The sequence below is a fragment of the Urocitellus parryii genome, chromosome 4 (assembly GCF_045843805.1).
Source record: "Urocitellus parryii isolate mUroPar1 chromosome 4, mUroPar1.hap1, whole genome shotgun sequence".
Classification (NCBI taxonomy): Eukaryota; Metazoa; Chordata; class Mammalia; order Rodentia; family Sciuridae; genus Urocitellus; species Urocitellus parryii.
Window position 1 is genome coordinate 41862125 of NC_135534.1, and position 20901 is coordinate 41883025.

At 34.9% G+C, this 20901-nt stretch overlaps 1 protein-coding gene across 1 annotated transcript in view; it reads right to left on the reverse strand.

The window, feature by feature from the left end:
- Positions 1-20901, reverse strand: part of Slc17a6 (solute carrier family 17 member 6) — a 38514-nt gene that overhangs the window by 11967 nt on the left and 5646 nt on the right. The window contains exons 4-6 of the mRNA XM_026384114.2: positions 5357-5471; positions 4296-4383; positions 2712-2798 (exon numbers count right to left, since the gene is read on the reverse strand). Of these exons, the coding sequence (XP_026239899.1) occupies positions 2712-2798; positions 4296-4383; positions 5357-5471 (290 nt within the window). The remainder of the gene's footprint in view (positions 1-2711; positions 2799-4295; positions 4384-5356; positions 5472-20901) is intronic.

The window sequence follows — 20901 nt, forward strand, 5'->3', positions numbered from 1 at the left end:
TTTAATCTAAGTGGTTATATTGCATACCAACGGGCCTCTGTAATCACTGTGGTAACATTTCACACTGTATGTGACAACATACCACACTATTTTCAGCACTGACATTGCCTATTGATTATTCTTTGGGCGAAAGAAATTATAAATTCCATGTTCATAAACAGTGTGCAAGTCTTTTTATACCCTCCTTTATTTAGCATTCTCACCATTTTAACATGTTTTTATTGTGCAACATAAATCCATATGCATTAAAAAGAGAAATAATTTCAAGTGATTTATTCTGTTTTCCCAGCAGCTGGACATTTCATTTTTCCTCCTATTGTTCTTTTTGTCCCTTGGGTAAAAATCTAAATGCCCTTGATCTCTCTAATGCTTTATTTTTTGCCTATTCAATCTCTAAAATGTATTCCATAATACCATACAGAGCTTCTGATACGCTGTGTTCCTTTTAATTACCGAACATGGAAGCAAGCATGATTTGGGGCCAGACAGTAAGTGAAAATTTGGAATAATGTAGTGGTTATAGAATAGGTCTCTCCCAGATCCAAATGCAGGTGGTGTCCCTAGTTAGTTATATAATCCAAATAGTAACTAAACTGCCACTATAAAATGGAACATATTTCATTTTTATAATATTGTGGCAAAAAGAGGTTAACAATCGTAATCCTTTAACTTCAACTGTAATCCAGGACAGTGAAGGGCACATATTAAGTATCCAACAAAGGAGAGTACCCATAATTCAATCATAATTACATTACCACTAAATGAATTCATCTTGTGTGTCATATACTCTCCTAATTGCTCTGCATGTATTATCTTTTCATCTTACTCTACTGTACAATTTTTACCTTGTTAATTCAAAATACATAAATATTTAATGTGTAGCTCAAGACCCAATTTTTCTTGGAGACAGAAAGTAAGCAAGTACTATGAGATTTTCAGATTACAGCTTTGTATCCTTCAATGATAAATATTAAATGAGATAAAACTTGAAATGAAGAGACTAGATTCATGATAGATTACCTAAATTAGTATTCTCTCCCCCAGGAAAAAAGTATCAAGATTTGAAGACAAATGCATATTACATTAAAGTAAGTAATGAACAAAAAGGCACAAAAAGAGGTTGAAAAAAAGAGGTCTTCATGTCTTCATGCAAACCAAAACTATACATTCCAAACAATTTCTTTTTAAGTTGATTAAATTATGAACTACTTTGAAGATCTAAGGCGAAGTATGCATTAAAATCTAATTAAAAGATCTCCCTAGAAAAAAATATAAACAACTACACATTTGTCTTAAAATCAGGATATTCATGAATCAAAAACCTATCTACTGAATGGATTACTCAGAATTAAAAGAGAATAAAGTCATGACATTTGCAGGTAAATGGATGGAGTTGGGGAATATAATGTTAAGTGAAGTTAGCCAATCCCAAGAAGCTAAATACCGTATTTCTTCTCTGATATAAGGATGCTGATTCATAATGCGGATGGGGGGAGCATGGGAGAAATAGACAAACTTTAGATAGGGCAAACGGGAGGGAGGGGAAAGGAAGGGACAGGAGGATACGAAAGACGGTGGAATGATATGGACATCATTACCCAAAGTACATGTATGAAAACAAAAACAAACAAATAAACCAAAAAACTATCTATAATCTTTGACCAGAAGAGCCCCTATTGTAAAATAACATCTAAGAACATTCTGTATTTGTTCTGATGAGAACATTTCAAAATGGGAATGAATCAGGGCAAATTTGGAAGCATCCCAATACTGTTCTATGGCATGACTTCATTAATATTTCAGATTATCATACCCATATTTAAAGATGATGTTAATCAGAGACAACAGCATTGGAATTCAGCTATCTAATACTACTGCTTTCCTTGCTATTAAAATGTCTCTTAGAGCGATTTTAGGGTACTTTAAAGCAGTAAGCTTTTGGCTTTTTGATAGCATGTTTAGATTTAGGGTTTCGATTTACACTTCAACGTGGGGGCTTAATTACTTTTAAGTATGGGGAAATGACAACTAAGATGTGCTGCTGCAGGAGCTGATTTCTGATATTTCATCACAGAGTTGAAATGTGGCATTAGCACTACTACCATCTTACACCTCCCTCTCCCTGTTCAGTCTTAAGAAGGTAGAATCAAGGAAATGACCAAGAAACAATAACAAAACAAAACAAAGAGTGGTGTGTTTCTGCCTCTTTTCTCCTTGTCAGCTTTAAATCAAGAGCTATCCTTTATCATCATAACCACAACATATTTCATACATTACAAAGTCTTCATCAGCAATGTACTTGTTTTATTTTAAAATAAGAAATAGCAATGTAGGCAAAGTAGCAGTTATAAAATATTTTCTTCAACCACAGAATATAAGGAAAGAATTCTTCTTTTAATCAGTTCTAATCAGTTACACATTACAGTAGAAATCTCTTTGATTCATTGTATACAAATGGAGCAGAATTTTTCACTTCTCTGGTTGTACATGAAGTAGAGTCACACTATTCATGCAATCATACATGTATGTACCTAGCATAATGACATCCATCTCATTCCACCATCTTACTACCCCATTGCCCCTCGGCCCCATTAAGGCAAAAAAATGAGTGAATACAGAAAAATACACTTAGTGACCTCGTTGCCTACAGCCATATTTCTTTTAGCCTATGCATATTTCATACAATTCTACCATAAAGAATGGTAACATACCATAGACATAAAATACTGAAGACCAGCCAGTGTACTGTACAAGAATTCCAGCTAAAGGCATTGCAATTACAGCCCCAGCATAAGAACCTAAAGTAGAAAGAAAGAGGAGAGGAGAGTCAGTGAAATCAATAGAAATTCGAATTCATCTCACATTCTTGGGTGGTTCACACAGTCACACATGTTCACCCAGTTCCATGTGCAGTCATACATATACTCATGTGTGAGTGTGTGTTCGAGTGTGTGTGTGTATGTGTGTGTGTGTGTGTGCGCGCGCGCATACCTATACAGGATGTAGAGCTATACAGTGAATAGCACCCACCTACCCAAGACACAAAATAGATTCAAAAATAAGCAAATGTGTATGTTGGATGCTATATGTGTGCTGGGCTGAGAGCAGAGTGTTTCAACACTAACCAGACACTGGAGATCTGTTCTTGAAGGTCGGGTAAGTATCTCCTTGTAGCAGAATCATACAATTTCAGCTTTACATAGTGTTTTTTTTTTTAAATTCATTTTAAAACTTACCAAAAGTTATTGTGAAAACAATAACTTAGGTGTGCAGACAAATATGGCAATATTTATGTCTATGACTTATGCACAAATGTTTATAAATGCTATAATTATAGATAATAACACTGCTAATCTTTCATTATGGTTAATGTCTCATTTTCTATTGTTAGAAGTATTTGCAATAATCCTAATTCTTGAATTTTGCAAAGGACTTATATTTTCTCTTTGTTTGATTTGGAAAACTGTTTTCTTGCTTTGAAGTTTTGGTGTAAAAATAAAGAACCCAAGCACTCTTCAGACAAAAAAAAGAGAGAGAAAGAAAGAAATTTTGATCAAATTGATTGTCTTAAGGATTTAAAAGTTAGCAGTGAACCAAAAGTATTTTCAGAGTAGCCAAAAAAGCACTGAGTTTTAAAAATAGAGATTGAAGTGTAATAAATGTTTATTAATTATCTTTCTTAAAATAGCAGTAAATCAGTTTTATTCCCTAAGGTAAAATTTTTAATGAACAGAAAATTATGGTACCATTACTTATGAAACTAGTTGAAAACCATATTAATTTTAAATTATTTTATAGGGTATTTGATTTGGATTTTTATCAATTTTGTCCATTAAAATTCTAGTAAATGGCTGTATCAAATATTACTTCTAATAAACTGTGAGACTATAATGCCATATAGAATTCAAAATAAAATTAATGTTTGCAAACATAAATCCACAGATGTCATTTGTTTATATGTTCACTTTTCCAAATGTGTTTAAAATGTATGTGCTTTGTACATTTTTATGTCTAACTGTATTAAAAAGAACTAACACTGTGAATCTCAAAATAATAATAGAAAAAAATAGTGGAATAAAAACCAACCATGACTATATTTAAAAACTAGAAGAAATGGATCAACTCCTAAAGAAATAAAAAACAGAAGAAATAGAGAGTTTGAGGGAACTAATAAGAACTGATGAAATTGAAATGATGTTCAAGAACTTAACCCCCTGCCAAATCCAGAGAGTTTACTGGGTCAAGTTTACCACATTTTTAATTCTTATCCAAGATTTTCCTAAAATTTTACTCACCACAAAAGGAGGTGGTGGCCAGCCTACTTCTCTCCAGAGGAGGGGCCCATTTGCTCCATATCCCATGACATGCCGGGTAGGTGACACCCTGCAATACAGAAGATAATTATCACCATTGAGGATGCAGAGTCTTGGGAAAAGAAGCACGTCTCCTTGGCAGAGGCTGTTTCCTAAAGGATGGTCCTAAGATATTAGGGAAATCTGCTACACACAGGTCCTCACTAATACCCTGAAATTTCATTTTAAAATCTTTCAGTTCAGACTATGCACTACACAGATCTTTTTTCAGTGACTTGTTCAAATGTTCGTCAAACCTCAGGTCTGTCTTCCACCTCACATTTTTTCTGATTAAGGCAAAATTTAAAAAAAAAACACCTCATATTAATCAAGTTACAAGTAATTCTGAACAGTTTATGAAATTTGGGGAATTTTTTGTGAGTATTAAATTCAGTGATTCCTCAAAAAAAAAAAAAAAGGAATCTATATAAAAGAATCTGAGGCTTAGAGCCTTGGAGTTTATACTTCCTGATAGTAGTGTCTAGAACTTAAGATACTTAAAATAATTAACCTTTTTCTATTATTTTGATGTCATTACTTTTAAGTAGAGAGGAGGTTTTTCCAGTGTCTAAATATTTTAGATGACTTATCTAGTTCTACCATACTCCGTGGATAGAGAAGGGGCAATAGTTAGGACCAACTCAAGTATTTAAATGATATTCTTCCAATGTCTGCAGACCGATGAAACAAGAGCAAATCACTACCATTAGATGCCCAAAGTATATATTCAATGTATTATATCAGTGGATACTTATGATTAAGGACATTGAGGACTTACTATAAAATGCCCAAGGGCTGGGAATGTAGCTCAACAGTAGAGTGTTTGCCTATTGTGTGTGAGACCCTCAGTTTGATCTCCAATTATCTAATTACCTAACCTGTCCAGTATTACATTTTGATAAACTGTAGTTCAACTTAATAAAATATATTTATTTAGACAAAGACAAGTTAGTAGTTCTCAAGAACAAAATAATCTAAAATGATGCCATCCTATAGTTCCATACCTCAACAAGTCCCTGCAATATTCTAACAAAGATAACACATCCATAATGCACTCTGGCAGCTGATGGGATTAGCATATTTAGGGTAGAGGTAAGAAGTATGGCAGCTCCAAAAACCCTGAAATAGAAAAGACAGAAGACTCTTTGAATGATTCATCATCATATAGGCACAGAGCTCAATTTCTCAGGTCAAGTTAAACACTTAATCAACAATTATAATTTTACAGTAGTTTTTCTGAAATAATAAAATATATTCTGGACTTGATTGGTTAGCCATTGTAAACGCATACTTCAACTCTCTAAGAAATTATACATCATTCGATGCACAAGAAATAAAAGAAGAATCTAATAAACCTGATTATACTTACTTATTTTTGTCATAAATCTAATTGCAAATTGAAAATGTGTAATGAATCATTGAATATGTATTTGGCCCAAATCTCAGTCTATAATGTAAGTTGTTTAAGGGCAAGAGCCTGTTTTTCAAATCAATTGTTTTAGCCCCAGCACTTGGCACAGTGCCTGACACACAGCTGGTAGTCACTGAAGGGTTGTTGAAAAATAATGATTGCATAAGTGGAGTCTGGCCTCACATTGTACAAGTTTGCAACTTTGTAGAAACTGCATATACATAGAAATTACAAAAATGGAATCATATTTTAAATGCCTCACAAGAAATCTAATGATTACATATTATAGCACATGTTTTTATAATATAAATAATCATACTTAATAGATCTTTTCTATTCCACCTTATTTTTCATTCTTTTTTTTTTTTTTGAGGGGTGGGGGTTTAGGTAGTTGGAAAGATCCTGTTAGAAGCACAACAATTCAAGAAAGAATTGCTACAAATATGGGGCTAGACACCTAACCCATTTGCAAGTAAAAATTCTATTCCATTTCATCATTTAAAAAGAGCTTCTGTAATTTTCACACTATGGAACAAAAATGTCCCTCAGCTGGGGAACTTAAGAACTATGCCCTTGCAGAGTTGTTTTGGGTACATACTATTTATAATGAACTGACTCTGTTTGGGGCTAGTTTTATCAGGTCACACACACTGATCTCCAAATTCAGTGAAGGTTAGCTGCCTCATAGAATCTCAAATTGTTCCAGGGGAAGCATTTAAACTGTTAAAAAGCATAATTGTTAAAAACCTGGATTTCTGAGAAGGGCCTTGAGTAATATTAATTTGTTCCCGAAATTTGATAGGTGACTTTATAAAGGGCTGAATGGAACAGCTCTTTTATCGTCACTCATAGGACTCATCAAATACTGTTGTGTAAAAATATATGCAGGCTATGTCCACTTCCCCTCTGTGGTTTCTCTCCAGAGACAAATCATCACTAATCAAGCAAGTATTCTATTTCCTGCTTCCTCTGTCACATCTGTGTGAATAGATACCATTGGGTTTGAGTCAAAGATAATATTGCATGCTAAGGTTTGAGGGGGAAAATATCTTTTTGTCTACATTTGCCTAACATGTGCACGTCTCTTCTTGAAGGTATTATACATAAATTTTATTTTGTATGACTATAACTTTCCACCATCACTTCCCCTCTCCTAGTTTAAAGGGATGTAAAACAGTACTGACAGTAGATAAGCTGTGAGAGATGAATTTTACTCATTCTTCCTCTTAGGTTCTCTCAACTTCTATACTACTGACATTTAGGGTTAGACAATTCTTTGTTGTAGAGTGTGGGCCTGCATATGGCATGATGTTTACTAGCATCTCTACACACTAGTTGCAAGTAGTATGTCCCCATCCATTCCCATGTTATAACAACTAAAACATTTCCATCAATTAACAAATGTTTCCTGGGGGACATCATCCTCCCCCCCCCCCGCATAGAGTTGAATCAATTATGAACTATAATCAAAATTAATGAGTGCTTATATGACTTGGTGGACATCATGCTAACATTTTACATGCCATAAAAGCCACAACTAATTAACACAATGACACAGGTATTATTACTATACATATAGAAATTAAGTTATACATAAGTGAAGTTACTTGTTCATGTTGTTAACCATTTCTAAATAGGGATGCCTGTTACAGCTCCAGTTCTATCTTATTTCCAGGATGGTGAGTTTTGCCAGAAGATTTATATCTGACAATGCAATTACTACACAGTTAGTAATGAACTTCAGGATTCTAACTATAAATTAAATATCAATATTCATACTATTATTTCTGAAATAATATGCTGGTAGATCACTTTCAATGTTTAATTTCCACACTTCCTCTGAACAGTGTTTCTAATGATATGATTTCATGATATCATTTAAATGCTTTCAAGTTCCCTAATCCCTTTAGCTATGTTTTTCATTATTAGTTGTCATTGCTTCTGAAAATAAATCGACTTTATTCTGTTTAAGGATAAAATCTACCAAAATTTGCATTGCCTCATTTTATCTAATTTTATGTAACTGCTATCCAAATTAATATCCAAATAATTAAAATTCTGATTATCAAACATTTTGCCATGTGTGAGACTCCTTTATACTTTCTTTTACTATACAGCTAAAATTGAAGCAGCCTCCCTCCTCAACATTCATTTATTCATTCACACATCTAGCCTGTGTGAGATTATATTTAGAGTAGAGCAGTATGCTAGAGGAAGAGTGCTAAGATTTGCAGAGTACTTACTATACTTTTCCCACCTGTATTACCTCCTCTAAGTCTTACAAAACCTCTCTGTGTTAATTTTCCTTTCCTTTAACAACTAAGGAAATTGAAACAGATTGGCCCAGAAAATAGTAAATGCTGGAGCTGAGATTTGAATCCAGAGATATCTGAAATGAAAACATGTGCTCTTTCATATATAAGATGCAGTCAGACACTCAGAAAGATAAGGATGGGTTCCTGTACTCCAGGACAGAGAAAGAGAGAACCAAGAGACAACATGTGCTAAAGGCCAGAAGTACAAATAGAAACCCAATGAGAGAAAAGCTCATTTCAGTTGGATTGACCAGGAAGCACACTTTTCACAGGAAAACTTTCTAGCTAGGCCTTGGGAGATGAATATTAAAAGAAAGAAATTCTGAAAGAAGAAACAGATCAGCACAGTTTCAAAAGTAGAAGAGGGTCTGTCGATTTTATTTATTTTTTCAAAGAACCAACTTTTAGTTTTGTCAATTTTTTCAATTGTTTCTTTTGTTTCAATTTCATTAATTTCAGCTCTGATTTTAATTATTTCTTGCATTCTACTTCTTTTGCTGTTGTTTTGCTCTTCTTTTTCTAGGATTTTGAGATGAAGTATGAGATCATTTATTTGTTGGTTTTTTCTTTTTTTAAGGAATGAACTCCAAGCAATGAATTTTCCTCTTAGAACTGCTTTCAATGTGTCCCATAGATTCCAATATGTTGTGTCTGTGTTTTCATTTATCTCTAAGAATTTTTTAATTTCCTCCTTGATGTCTTCTATAACCCATTTATCATTCAGTAACCTATTGTTCATTCTCCAAGTGATGCATGATTTTTCCTTCCTTCTTTTATCATTGATTTTCAGTTTCATTCCATTATGTGGGACTGCAAATTGGCACAGCCAATTTGGAAAGCAGTATGGAGATTTCTTGGAAAGCTGGGAATGGAACCACCATTTGACCCAGCTATTCCCCTTCTCGGTCTATTCCCTAAAGACCTAAAAAGAGCATGCTACAGGGACACTGCTACATCAATGTTCATAGCAGCACAATTCACAATAGCAAGACTGTGGAACCAACCTAGATGCCCTTCAATAGATGAATTGGTAAAAAAAAATGTGGCATTTATACACAATGGAGTATTACTCTGCATTAAAAAATGACAAAATCATAGAATTTGGAGGGAAATGGATGGCATTAGAGCAGATTATGCTAAGTGAAGCCAGCCAATCCCTAAAACACAAATGCCAAATGTCTTCTTTGATATAAGGAGAGTAACTAAGAACAGAGTAGGGACGAAGAGCATGAGAAGAAGATTAACATTAAACAGGGATGAGAGGTGGGAGGGAAAGCGAGAGAGAAGGGAAATTGCATGGAAATGGAAGGAGACCCTCAGGGTTATACAAAATTACATACAAGAGGAAGTGAGGGGAAAGGGAAAAATAATACAAGGGGGAGAAATGAATTACAGTAGAGGGGGTAGAGAGAGGGGAGGGGAGGGGGGATAGTAGAGGATAGGAAAGGCAGCAGAATACAACAGACACTAGTATGGCAATATGTAAATCAATGGAAGTGTAACTGATGTGATTCTGCAATCTGTATACGGGGTAAAAATGGGAGTTCATAACCGACTTGAATCAAAGTGTGAAATATGATATGTCAAGAACTATGTAATGTTTTGAACAACCAACAATAAAAAAAAAAAGTAGAAGAGGATCCATTATCTACAGTGGTGCATCTTTAACAATGGGACTTGTACTAAGAGATGCATTGCTGATGATTTTAACCTTGCGCAGACATCAAAGTGTACTTAAACAAACTGTTGTGGCTACAGTATAATCTTACGGAGCCTTCCTTGTAAACGTGGTCATCATTGATTGAAATGTCATTATGCAACACACAATGTTCCAGATACCAGGGCAGTATTGAATACGGCTACAAGTGGTGGAAAGGAAAATAAGAATATCTAGTATACAGTGATGAATGAGGAAGATTTGAACACATGTAGGCAGGACAAGGAAGTGGAGAGTAGGGTCCAAGGTGTTAGCACATCCTAGAGAAGATGGAGTTTGGGGTGATCATGAGATGAGTGATGATTATGTCCCTAAAGTGAAGTAAGCATGAAGCTTACTGGAACTGAGAGGACAGACCCATAAAGTCAAGAAATTGAAGGTGATCAAGATCCCTCTCTTCAGGTGAGTTGATGGCTTCCAGAGGCACACATAGCTAATGTCACTGGCAGTGGTTGAGGAAGAAAAAGACTGACATAGATACAATAAAGAAATTTTTCTATAACTCTGTTATTTAATAATGGTAAATGATAAGTTATTTAATCTCTCTAGACTTCTGATATTTTGTCCATGAAAAGAGCAGAGAGCAGCACTGTGCAATGGCTAAGAACAATAATTTGAACTTAGAGCCAGCTTGCTTTCTGTCACTTATTACTAGAGTGACGTTAAAATGTGCATTGAACTTTATGTACTTCATTCCTTGATTCCAAAATGGGAGTATTAAGAGAACATACAGATTATTACAGGTAAAGTATTCAGAAAAGGGTCTGGCACGTCCCAAACATTTAAGGGATGTTAGAACTTGTATAATGATGGTATTGATGTATTATTATAGCTCTTAAGACTGCTCTGAGACTAAACAAAGTTCTAGTGCCTGGCACATAAAAATAAATTCATAATTGTGGACCAGTCAAGTAGAAACCATAACAGTCAATGGTTATTGAATAATTAGAGTATCCAGATTCTCATTTTCAGCTAATAACAGTATTATAAAGCTATGACTTCTAGATCTCTTTTATCGATGCAGTGACCAAGTCCCAATGAGTTTAAATAACTTGCCAGGTAATAGAGATAATAAACTGAAAACTATTTTTTATACTTTCTCAGTCTGACTGTAAGTATATACACGTATACACACACACACACACACACACACACATATACACATATATTGTATAAAACTTTGAAGCTGGGCATGGTGGCACACACCTACAATCCCAGCAGCTTGGGAAAATGAGGCAGGAGGATCTCAAGTTCAAAGCCAATCTCAGCAATGGTGAGGTGTTAAGCAACTCAGTGAGACCCTGTCTCTAAATAAAACACAAAAAATAGGGCTGGAGATGTGGCTCAGTGGTCAAGTGCCCCTGAGTTCAATCCCTAGTAGCACCTTCCCCCCCTCAAAAAAAATGAAAAATGAAAACCCTTTAGAAGTATGGACAGTAGAAACAGTTGAGAGTGAGGATAGCACTGTATTGCTTTGCTCTTTCATTTTGAATTAAGTAGTTAAATGGGAGATTCACTTATTTTTGCTTTGCCTTTTATAAAGAAATCTGGCTTTCAATAAAGAAATGGAAGAAGTACTAGAATTCGGTATAGAAAAGAAGTTCAAGACTATAAAATAGTTTAGACTTTAGTATGCGTGATAATCAACTATCGCTTTTGAAAATCAGATTGCTGGGTGTCAGCGTCTCTAATGCAGTAGGTTTTTGTGGGCCTGAGAATGGCACTTCTGAAAAGTTCCCAAGCAATGCCAATGTTGCTTGTCCTGCTTTGAGAATCATTGATTCGGCAATGCTAGGTATTCCCCCAGCTCATCACAAAAGAAGCAGATATGGGAGTGGGGATGACCTACAAAACTAGAGTCAGATATGAAAATGTGGGACTTAATTTTTTATCATAAGAGGCAGGATCAAGGCTAGAATAGAAACACCTGCTGAAATAAAAGATGTACATTAAAAAAAAACACAAATTGAAGTTAGATCAAGAACCAAATTAAATTCTTTGACCTGAATTTGTCTTCACTAACCAGATTGACTGAGCTGCTATCATATTTTTCTTGTGGAATTTTACACAACAACCTGACATAGTATTAATTAAGAATACAAGTTTTGTAGATACACTGTGAGAATTCAGATTTCAGCTCTAATTTTTTATTAGGCATGACCCTGGGCAAGATGTCCTCACTTAACTTCTCTAAGCCTTACTTTCTATGCCTGTAAAATGGAAATAACAAGTTACCAAACTTCAAGGGAACATTAAAAAGATTGAATACATCAATCATGAAAGGGTACAATGTCTGCTTTGGAATAAATGGTTTATAAACATTAGCTATCATAACATAAAAATTCCCTAGCCTTTAATAAATTTCACAGTTATTACTCCTCATCCTTTCCTTCCAGACAGTTTTGTCTTGATTCAATTATGCTGTTTCTGTGAGCTTAGATACATTGTTTTTCCATGTCCTACAGAAATTCCAGCAGCCTGAGGTACATGAAGACATGTAACAGGAATTCTATCCTCCATACTGAAGTCACACAGGATTGATGGAGGTACCCCAACCTTTTAATTTGAGCCGCAATAGTGTTTCTAAAATATCTGAAGGGGAAGCAAATAATAAATTAAAAATGTGCAAACTTTCCTATATAAATACCTGTCTTAGTTTACCCCACCTTTATCCTTCAATCCCATCTCCTTTCTTCTCTCCCTCTTTCCCTTCTTCTTCTCTCCCTCCTTCTCTCTCTCTCCCTCTCTTCTCTCTCTCATTTGCACACACGTGCACACGCACACACACACACACACACACACACACACACACACACCTCTATTCTATTCTACTCTGTGAAGATATTCCTAAAGCACTGTAGATCACTTAACCCAAGAGGTCATATGATCTTTCACTTTACCCATTATTTGTGTCCCATGGAGAATGGAGTCCAGATTTCATTTATTTTATTCCCATAGTGCTAAAAGAATGCTGTGGACATAGGACATGTCCTTAGGTCATGCATTTCCAATTACTTTTGTGTAAATGCCTTAACTAAGGAAAATAATAACTTCCCTTCCTACCTATATGTAGGCAATATCAAATCTTTCTTCTTTGAATCTCCTTTATCTCGATAAACTTTCCAATTAATTGACCACTTATTTGTTCTTGAACTGTTGCTCTGCCATCCTACCAACTCTAGGAAGCTCAGTTCCTTTCACAGAATAATTGTAGGTCAGCAACTTTGGGTTGGAATTTAGAGCACACCTGTGGATAAATCCTCACTTGAGATAGTTGCTAATTTCAAGTACATGGCCAAGTCTGGCCTCATCCTTAGATCTTTCAAACAACACTGGAATCTCCTGAAACCAACTGTGCTCACATTGCCTGTTCATCACTGAACACTCCTCATCCTCTGAAACCCTATAATCAAGTTTCACCGAAATATTGCCCAGAAAATAATATATACCATAGCAGATATTTTAAGTCATCCTCTGATCAAAAAGATCTGTCTAGCAATCAAAACCTGCAAACATGTAAAAGCTTAAAATTATTCCACAGTCATGCTCTTTCCTTATGATCCTAGTCATATAGTGACTCAGTGCATATTTTTAAAAAATTAAATTTATTTAACAGGAGAATTTAATAGGAGAAATGTGTTTAGTAAGGAATAATATAATTTGAAATCAGACATCCTGGGATTTATACTATATCTCTGACCATTGAGTGGAATCTGGGAAAATAATTCTACTAATTCTATATTCAGTTTTCTCATGAGTAAAATATGTTTCAGGATGCTTGCCTTATAAAGTCACTGTCAGGAAGAAAGACATGTATTAAAAAGTTAACTCATCTATGAATTTATTGTTTCATTCAACTCTAATTTCATGTGCCTCCTCAAATGGAAAACTACAGCAATTAGGAAGATGATTTATAATTCATATCCTCTGCCTTTCTTAATACAAATTTCTGCTGTTTAAAAGGAGGTAGAAAACTTCTTGCTGAATAATCTGCTCTACACTGACTGGAAAGCTCTTTTGAAATTCACTGACTCCTTTCCACTTTACGTGGAGTATCTCTTCTGTGTTTCAACTTGATCTAAAAGCTAGATTCCCAGACCTTTGCTGTTGTTGTTAACTAGAGGATAGGAATAGTCTTCCCTTCCTCATCATGTAAATTAAGGAGTCAGGTATGGCTTGACTTCAGCAGGCCTAAAGAAAACATTTGTAAATACTGGGGAATGATATAGACCACATTACACTGTTACATAGTGTTACATGAATAGATAACAGCGAATCCCACTGTTAGGTATAATTATAATGCAACATGAAAAATATGGAAAAATAAATAAACAAACTAGATTACATAAGGTTACAAGGAAAAAATATCATAAAAACAAAACAGAAAAAAAAGAAAACATTTGTACTGTTTTTTAGGTGTACTTTTACAATCTTCGTGTTTTTTAACATCCCACTGTGGAATGTTTCCGGTGCATTTTCAATGCTTCTTCATAGATTAAATGCTAGCATGTGATAATCGTATAGCTTTATGTGAGTATGCCTTAACAATTTGTGGTTATAGAAGAGACATTTAAGACTCTTCAGTGTGATTAATGAATTACATATTTGTAAAATTAATCTTTGAATTTGGCTTTACAGACTAGTTTTGGTTGTCTTATTTTGCATCATTTATTGCCTTATAATCCTATCTCAATAAAGAAATTCATTTAAGACTTGATTGCTTTTTTTTTTTTCCCCTACACAGGAGTGAATAATTAACAGGAAAAGAAATACTACACCTTACATAAAAAAGCATGTTTAGAAATGAAGAAAGTTTTCTAAATAAATAACTTGTCCAACTTTTGGCTCTTTTTGACTTTTTGAATTGTTAAAGGCAAGTGCTCTATCGTATCAGGCAGTATATTTATATCTCTATTACATGTTCAAATAAAGCCTCAATGAAAATTTTAACAGATTACACACATTTTTTTCAACAATGAAGTAAACGTATTACTTCTACTAAATAAATAATCAAACTAGATAATTATTAAATATTTATGCATGTGTATTGCTCAATTGAAAATTCAAATAATAAATTGAACCTCAACCAGACTAATATTTAATTTTGTTCAAATGCTTCTTACAACTGGCAGCTAAAATGCTATAAAATCCACTCAGGATGTGAATGCAAGTCAGAGATATGTCATCAGCAACTGGGCTGAGGGGGGAAAAAAAGGAATGAAATGCCAACTAATTTCTAAAATCTTTTCTTTCCCTAAGAAAAGTATTAAAAGCATATGGGAACTCTTAAATTTGTTTTAAAAGAATAGTATTATAATCTCTGAGAGATAAAATGAGGGCTATTTGCATATTGAAGTTGTTTTTCAAAATGATAAACCATTTGAAACCACTTAAAATTGTTTTCCTCATGATTTCCTCTGCTCAAATAACAAACTAAAATGAATTAAATTTGATTATTTTCAATTTAAAGTCTAATTTCTATTTGTTTTTCCTCTACTTCACACACACACACACACACACTCTTTCTCTCTCTCTCTCTTTCTCTCTCTCTCTCTCTCTCTCTCTCTCTCTCTCTCTCTCTCTCTCTTTCCTTTCCTTTCCTTTCCTTTCCTTTCTCTTACATATGAAATGATCAAATTTCCTACAGTCACTTTAGGAACACTGGTGTAGGTGTGGTGGGAGACTCTATGTAACTAAAGAGATTAGCAGTGTTTGCAAAAAAACTGCATCACAAACTGCCTGAAGATTAACATCTGTAGGCACCCCATAAAGAGTCAGTAGTGAAATTCTCAGTCACTCATTTCCATAACACATAGTCACAAACCCCCTGGAGTATCAAGCCCACCCCAAAAAGATTTGCCCAGAATAGGTGACAGAAACACTAGTGACTTGTCACTTCCACAGATAATATCCATTTTTCTCTAAGTCAATCAATCAATTTCCATTTGGGCAGTAGCTTGTCACCTAACAGGAGACTAGTGTTCCTCACCCCAGGTGTGGGACTAATCCTTTGCTGGAGGGTCTGCATTAGTAGACTGATGCAGGCTGTTTAATCTACTTAATCTAATCAAATCAGGGCCTGGGTGCCTCCCTTTGTCACATCTGATGCCCCCATTTCCGTATTAAAAAAGGAGTACACAGGCTCAAGCCAGCCCACTAGGTCCCTTGGTACATCATTAAGTTGTAAAAATGACTTCATCACTCACGACAGAGAAATTAGAAGGCCCCAATGGTGGCATATGGCAACTGGAGAAGCGCTCTACCAGCTGCCCACCTGACTCTCTCTCCTGCAAAATCATGTCCCTCCCCTCCAAAAGCTGCCTCTGCACTGCAGTAGATTGCTGCAGCAGAAGAAGCTAGAGCCAGGAAGGGGGTGAGGGGACTGGAGAATGGAGAAAGAGAAGCTCATGTCTGCAAGGCTTGTGCAAGTCCTTGGAGACCCCTCCCCCGCCCTCAATCCATCTATTCATCTCCTGGTAAAGGGTATTTTCTTTTGTTAAGGGAAAAAATAAAGAAGAAGAAGAAGGTTGCATTACCCCCAGATACCTAATCTATATGGCCCCTAAGGGGGTAAGGAGATAACAGCTGCATGTTGGTTTGAGAGGCAGGTAGGTGAATCATAGAAAAAGTCACCTCTGGCCCTAAAAACTGTGTGCCTATAAATCATTTCCACCACAGCAGGATGGTAGACTCTTGCAGCAGGCTTTAGGCTCAGGTTCCTCTCACACAAAAGGAATTTGCAAATATATTTTTTACTGAAAGGATTAAGAATCCCTCTTTGAAAGGGATGGCTAAGTAAAGAGGACAATGAGAAATAGATAGTAGATAGATAGATAGACAGACAGAATGAATGAATGAATGAATGTGTGTGTGTGTACATGAGTATTTGCTGACAGGACTTAGGAATTCATTTCTAATGCTTCTTCTAATAAATAAACCAAGCACATTTTTATGTTTGACTTCTGTGAAGGAAAAAGAATAGCAGTAGTAAAATCATTTCTTTCTGGGCTTAAAATGTCAATTGTTGGCATTTGAGTTGTTTGCTTAAAATATTTTTACTCTCTGAAAATTAACAAGAGATTGTTTTTTTTTTTTATAATCAGGGAAGCCAGGATATTTACCTAAATCATACCAAACTTCACCTTTATAAATTAAAATGTACCTTTATAAAGAGATGTAAAGTCATGCCTTTGGATTTGCTCATTTTAAAATACCTATACTCTTTCTCTCTTTCTCATATCAGGGTTATGAATTGAGTCGTATTAGTCAAAATCCCAAGGAAGAATCCCTTCCTTTGTGTAGATCTAAAGGCCTAAACTGCTTTTAGTTATGCTCAAATCTCTCTCATCTTCTTGAAGCCAAAGTGTCAAAGGGTGTGACTGGAGAGAAAAAATTCTAAATACCATGTTTTCTCTAGTGTCAAAGGGTGTGACTGGAGAGAAAAAATTCTAAATACCATGTTTTCTCTAGAATATTTTTCTAGAGCATAATCAAGTGTGGAGTTTGCCTTTTTGCCAAGAAAAGAAAAATCACCCAAGTTGTATACAAATAATAAGGAAGTCAGTATGCACACACAAATATAGTATGTTTCTCCTGGGGGCAGCGGGGGGGGGGGGGGGGGGGGCGGGGGGGGGCAGGGGAACCTTGGGTCTGCCAAAGTCTTCTATCTCTAACTCATGGATTCTCCTCTGGATTTGAAGCAGGATAGATTATAGTATTCATTCAGAGAGCAGATAGCTCAGTCAGCTGCTGAAAATGAACTTCGTGGTGAAGCACACAATCTTAGGCAGAGATGTTAAATCTCAGTGTAGAAGTAGTTTGAAGCCATGCATTTCGAGACACCTGAGTTCTAATCAAAATCCCTTTGTGACCTTAACTAAGTCACCATATCCCTGATTCTCTATTTAATTTTCTAGTCTGTGAAATAGAAGGGTTAGATTAGGTGAGCCCTGTCCAGTTTTAAAATGGGTTCCTCTCAGGAAAGTCATTGTATGCTACAGCATATGTGATTTTCAGCCTCTTATTTATAGAGATATGTCTTTTTCTTAGCAAAAGTTAAGTTAGATATGCAAGAAATATCCAAGGAAACAAAATGTTGCCCTATAAATTGAACCTTTGTAAACAAAGATAGGAATAGAGGAATACTGTAGTTTTTAACAGAAAAATCTAACCTTGAGTTTAAATGAATTTATCTAAGTGTATTTATGCCTGGCTAATATTTAAAGATGCGCGGAATTACTAGCAGACTCTATGCACTACCAAAAATAATTGTTAAGCTAGCTCTTAAAAAGCTCTCAAATGAGATTTATGGAATTTTTAGTGAATAATGATTTCAATTCTAAATAATATGGATGGGAGAATAATTTTAAAAAACAGAAATGAGATATGAAAACCGGCCTTTTTATCACAATGGAAATAATCCATTAGCATTACTAATACTTAAGACAAATATGAACAAGCTGAATAGACATAAGGTTTTTTTCATTCTGATTTTTCTTAATCTAAGATGGCATTAATAACAAATGATAACATCAAGAAATTACCAGGTTCTAGACACCTCAAAAAAATTTAGATATGATTCCTGCAATTACCTACACTTGTGCAGCTTGCATTTACTGGATAAAGTGAAATATTGGTATAAAGGGTGGTAAATACTGCATAAAGTAGAAGCAGCATGGAGAAATCAGGAGGACAGGAGCAGGGGAGAGGAAATTATACATAGGGTCTAAATAATATTTCCACCTGGATAAAGACAAGAATAGTCTTTGTAGATACAGTGTTATACATTCAAGTCATAATGTTGACCAAATTTCCTTTGGTCTTTGGTGTATCTGGCCTTCTTTGGTTATGCTCTTTGGAAAAACAAATCTGTTTTTTTTTTCTTTTTTTTCCTTTACAATTAAACACTCACCCAGGTTCTTCACAGCAATTGAAACATATGATAAAAACATCCCTTAACAATTTCACATTTGTAAATATCTAAATTACTATTTTCCCCATGCCCTGTATTATTTAAAGACAAAATTAATTTGCTCCAAATATCTTTTTATCACAATATTAAGTATGTTCTCATTTTAAAACATTACAGATTTCTAAAGGAATCTTCTTGGATTTCCCATCTTAAGGCCCTTCATGGAAGTGACTAATTTCTCCTGGCAATGATGTGCAGTTTCTCTTTAAGAAAAGACAAAGGAAAAAAATTACATAAGCGCCCTCCTTTGGGACTGAATTTCTTCCCCTGCTGACTCTACCAGTTTCTCTTCTCAATGAGTAGGAAAGCTGAAATACTTAGAATTTGACCAATAAAAGGACCAAGAGTCTGTGTTCAGACTAAAGAGTGAGGCTGTCTTTGCTTAATCAATAAAAGGGAGAAGCTAAACCATTGCTGCTAGTTTTTCATTGAGAAATTTTCCAGGAGTAATAAGGAGCCTTTCTCTCCTGAGAGGCTGTCTCTATACACCTCAGTTCCTCCACTCCAGTTCTGCCCATAACAGTGATGGCAAACACTTTCCAAAGTAAAACATCTTTTACATCTAGAGGGAGCAGAATCTCTCCCCAGTCTTCCACTCATGGGAATCTCATCTTACTACCAAATTACCTATATGAAGAAGCTTACATGAATGGGCATACAATGCTTGTAGGTACAAGAATGGTCTCGCTGTGTTCTTACTGGTTTTGAAAAAAAATCACATTAGGAAACATGCATATTTCAAATCTATTATACAAATTTCTCAGATTTTCACCTATGAAAGCCTTCTAAATAAAATTATATGTGGCATTCACAGGACTAGTTGGACATTTACCATCATGCAAAAAATAGGTGTATTTGGCTGATTAAATTATTTATGATTTTTTATCATGATTTCTTAATATATTTTTATCATTAAGCATACAAGACTTTTACATTCACAAAAAGAAAATTTTACATATGCTGAAGATATATTTTCACAGGAGGCTTCAACTATATTTGCAATGTTTAGTTTTATTTTTAAAATGAAGAAACTGTCAAAGCTCTCAGATGTATGGCTATTTAATTTTCTGCATGTTCATAATATTCTACAATAATTTTTAACTTAACACAAGACAATTGCATATAAAAAACTGTTAAGTTTCCCACCCTTTAATATCCATTTAAAGGGAGATGAATTCAGATCCAGTAAGAATTTCAAAATTCAAATGAGGAAAATGTGGCAAATAAATTAAGAGCACCAGTCTTTTCATTTACTAAACATGACACAAATTACTAAACATGACACAAATGATAGCAATGAACTTGCTTTTTTTTTTTTTTTTCCCAACCAGGAAAGACCTGTTTACTGACCTCCCAGTGTTACAAAGAAGGAAAGCTAGAGCATCCCTAGTGTTTTCTCCTGGCAGGAAAATGTTCGCATTTTAGCATTTGGCAAGCTGAATATTTTGACACTGAAACAACCCTTAAAGGAGCCACCATTATATTTCTTTTGACATCATATTGAATTTCTTATTGTATTTTCTGTTGTTTTTTTTTTCAGGGTGGGGGGTCATTTGGTATTTTTTTTCCTCCTGAATTAAAAATATTTCATGCATATACATTTGGAGAATCTTTTAGCAAATTTTGTTTTGTTTTAGGAAATGATTTTTAGGAAAAAAATAATTTAAAAACTAAAATTGTCACATGTTCATACTCAGTAATATTAGGTGGAGTGAATATTTTCTTTAAATGTTTTCGCCTAACATGGATTTTTTTCTTTGATTTATCACATTCATAAAACGTGGGTCTTTACATCAGCTAGAGATAATTATTTCCATCTTAAATTGATTAATTTTAAAAGAGAATATTTGCCTCCTGCTGGGTCTGAGGGTTAATCATCTATGCTGTCAGGTAAAGACAATATCCCAAGGCATTATTCCTAATCTATTATTGCACCATCCTCTTAACATTTTGAAGAACTGCCCCAAAATCTGAGCTCTATGGTCATAATGCCTAAAATAAATCCCCAAGAATTTCTCCGGAGGCCCTGGAGATGGTAGGAAGCACTAGTCAAAAAGATCCCTCCAGGGATAGGAACTGTAGGTGCCAAAACCAAGGGGGGAGGGGGCCTGAAAGATTTCAGTTAGCAGTAGGAG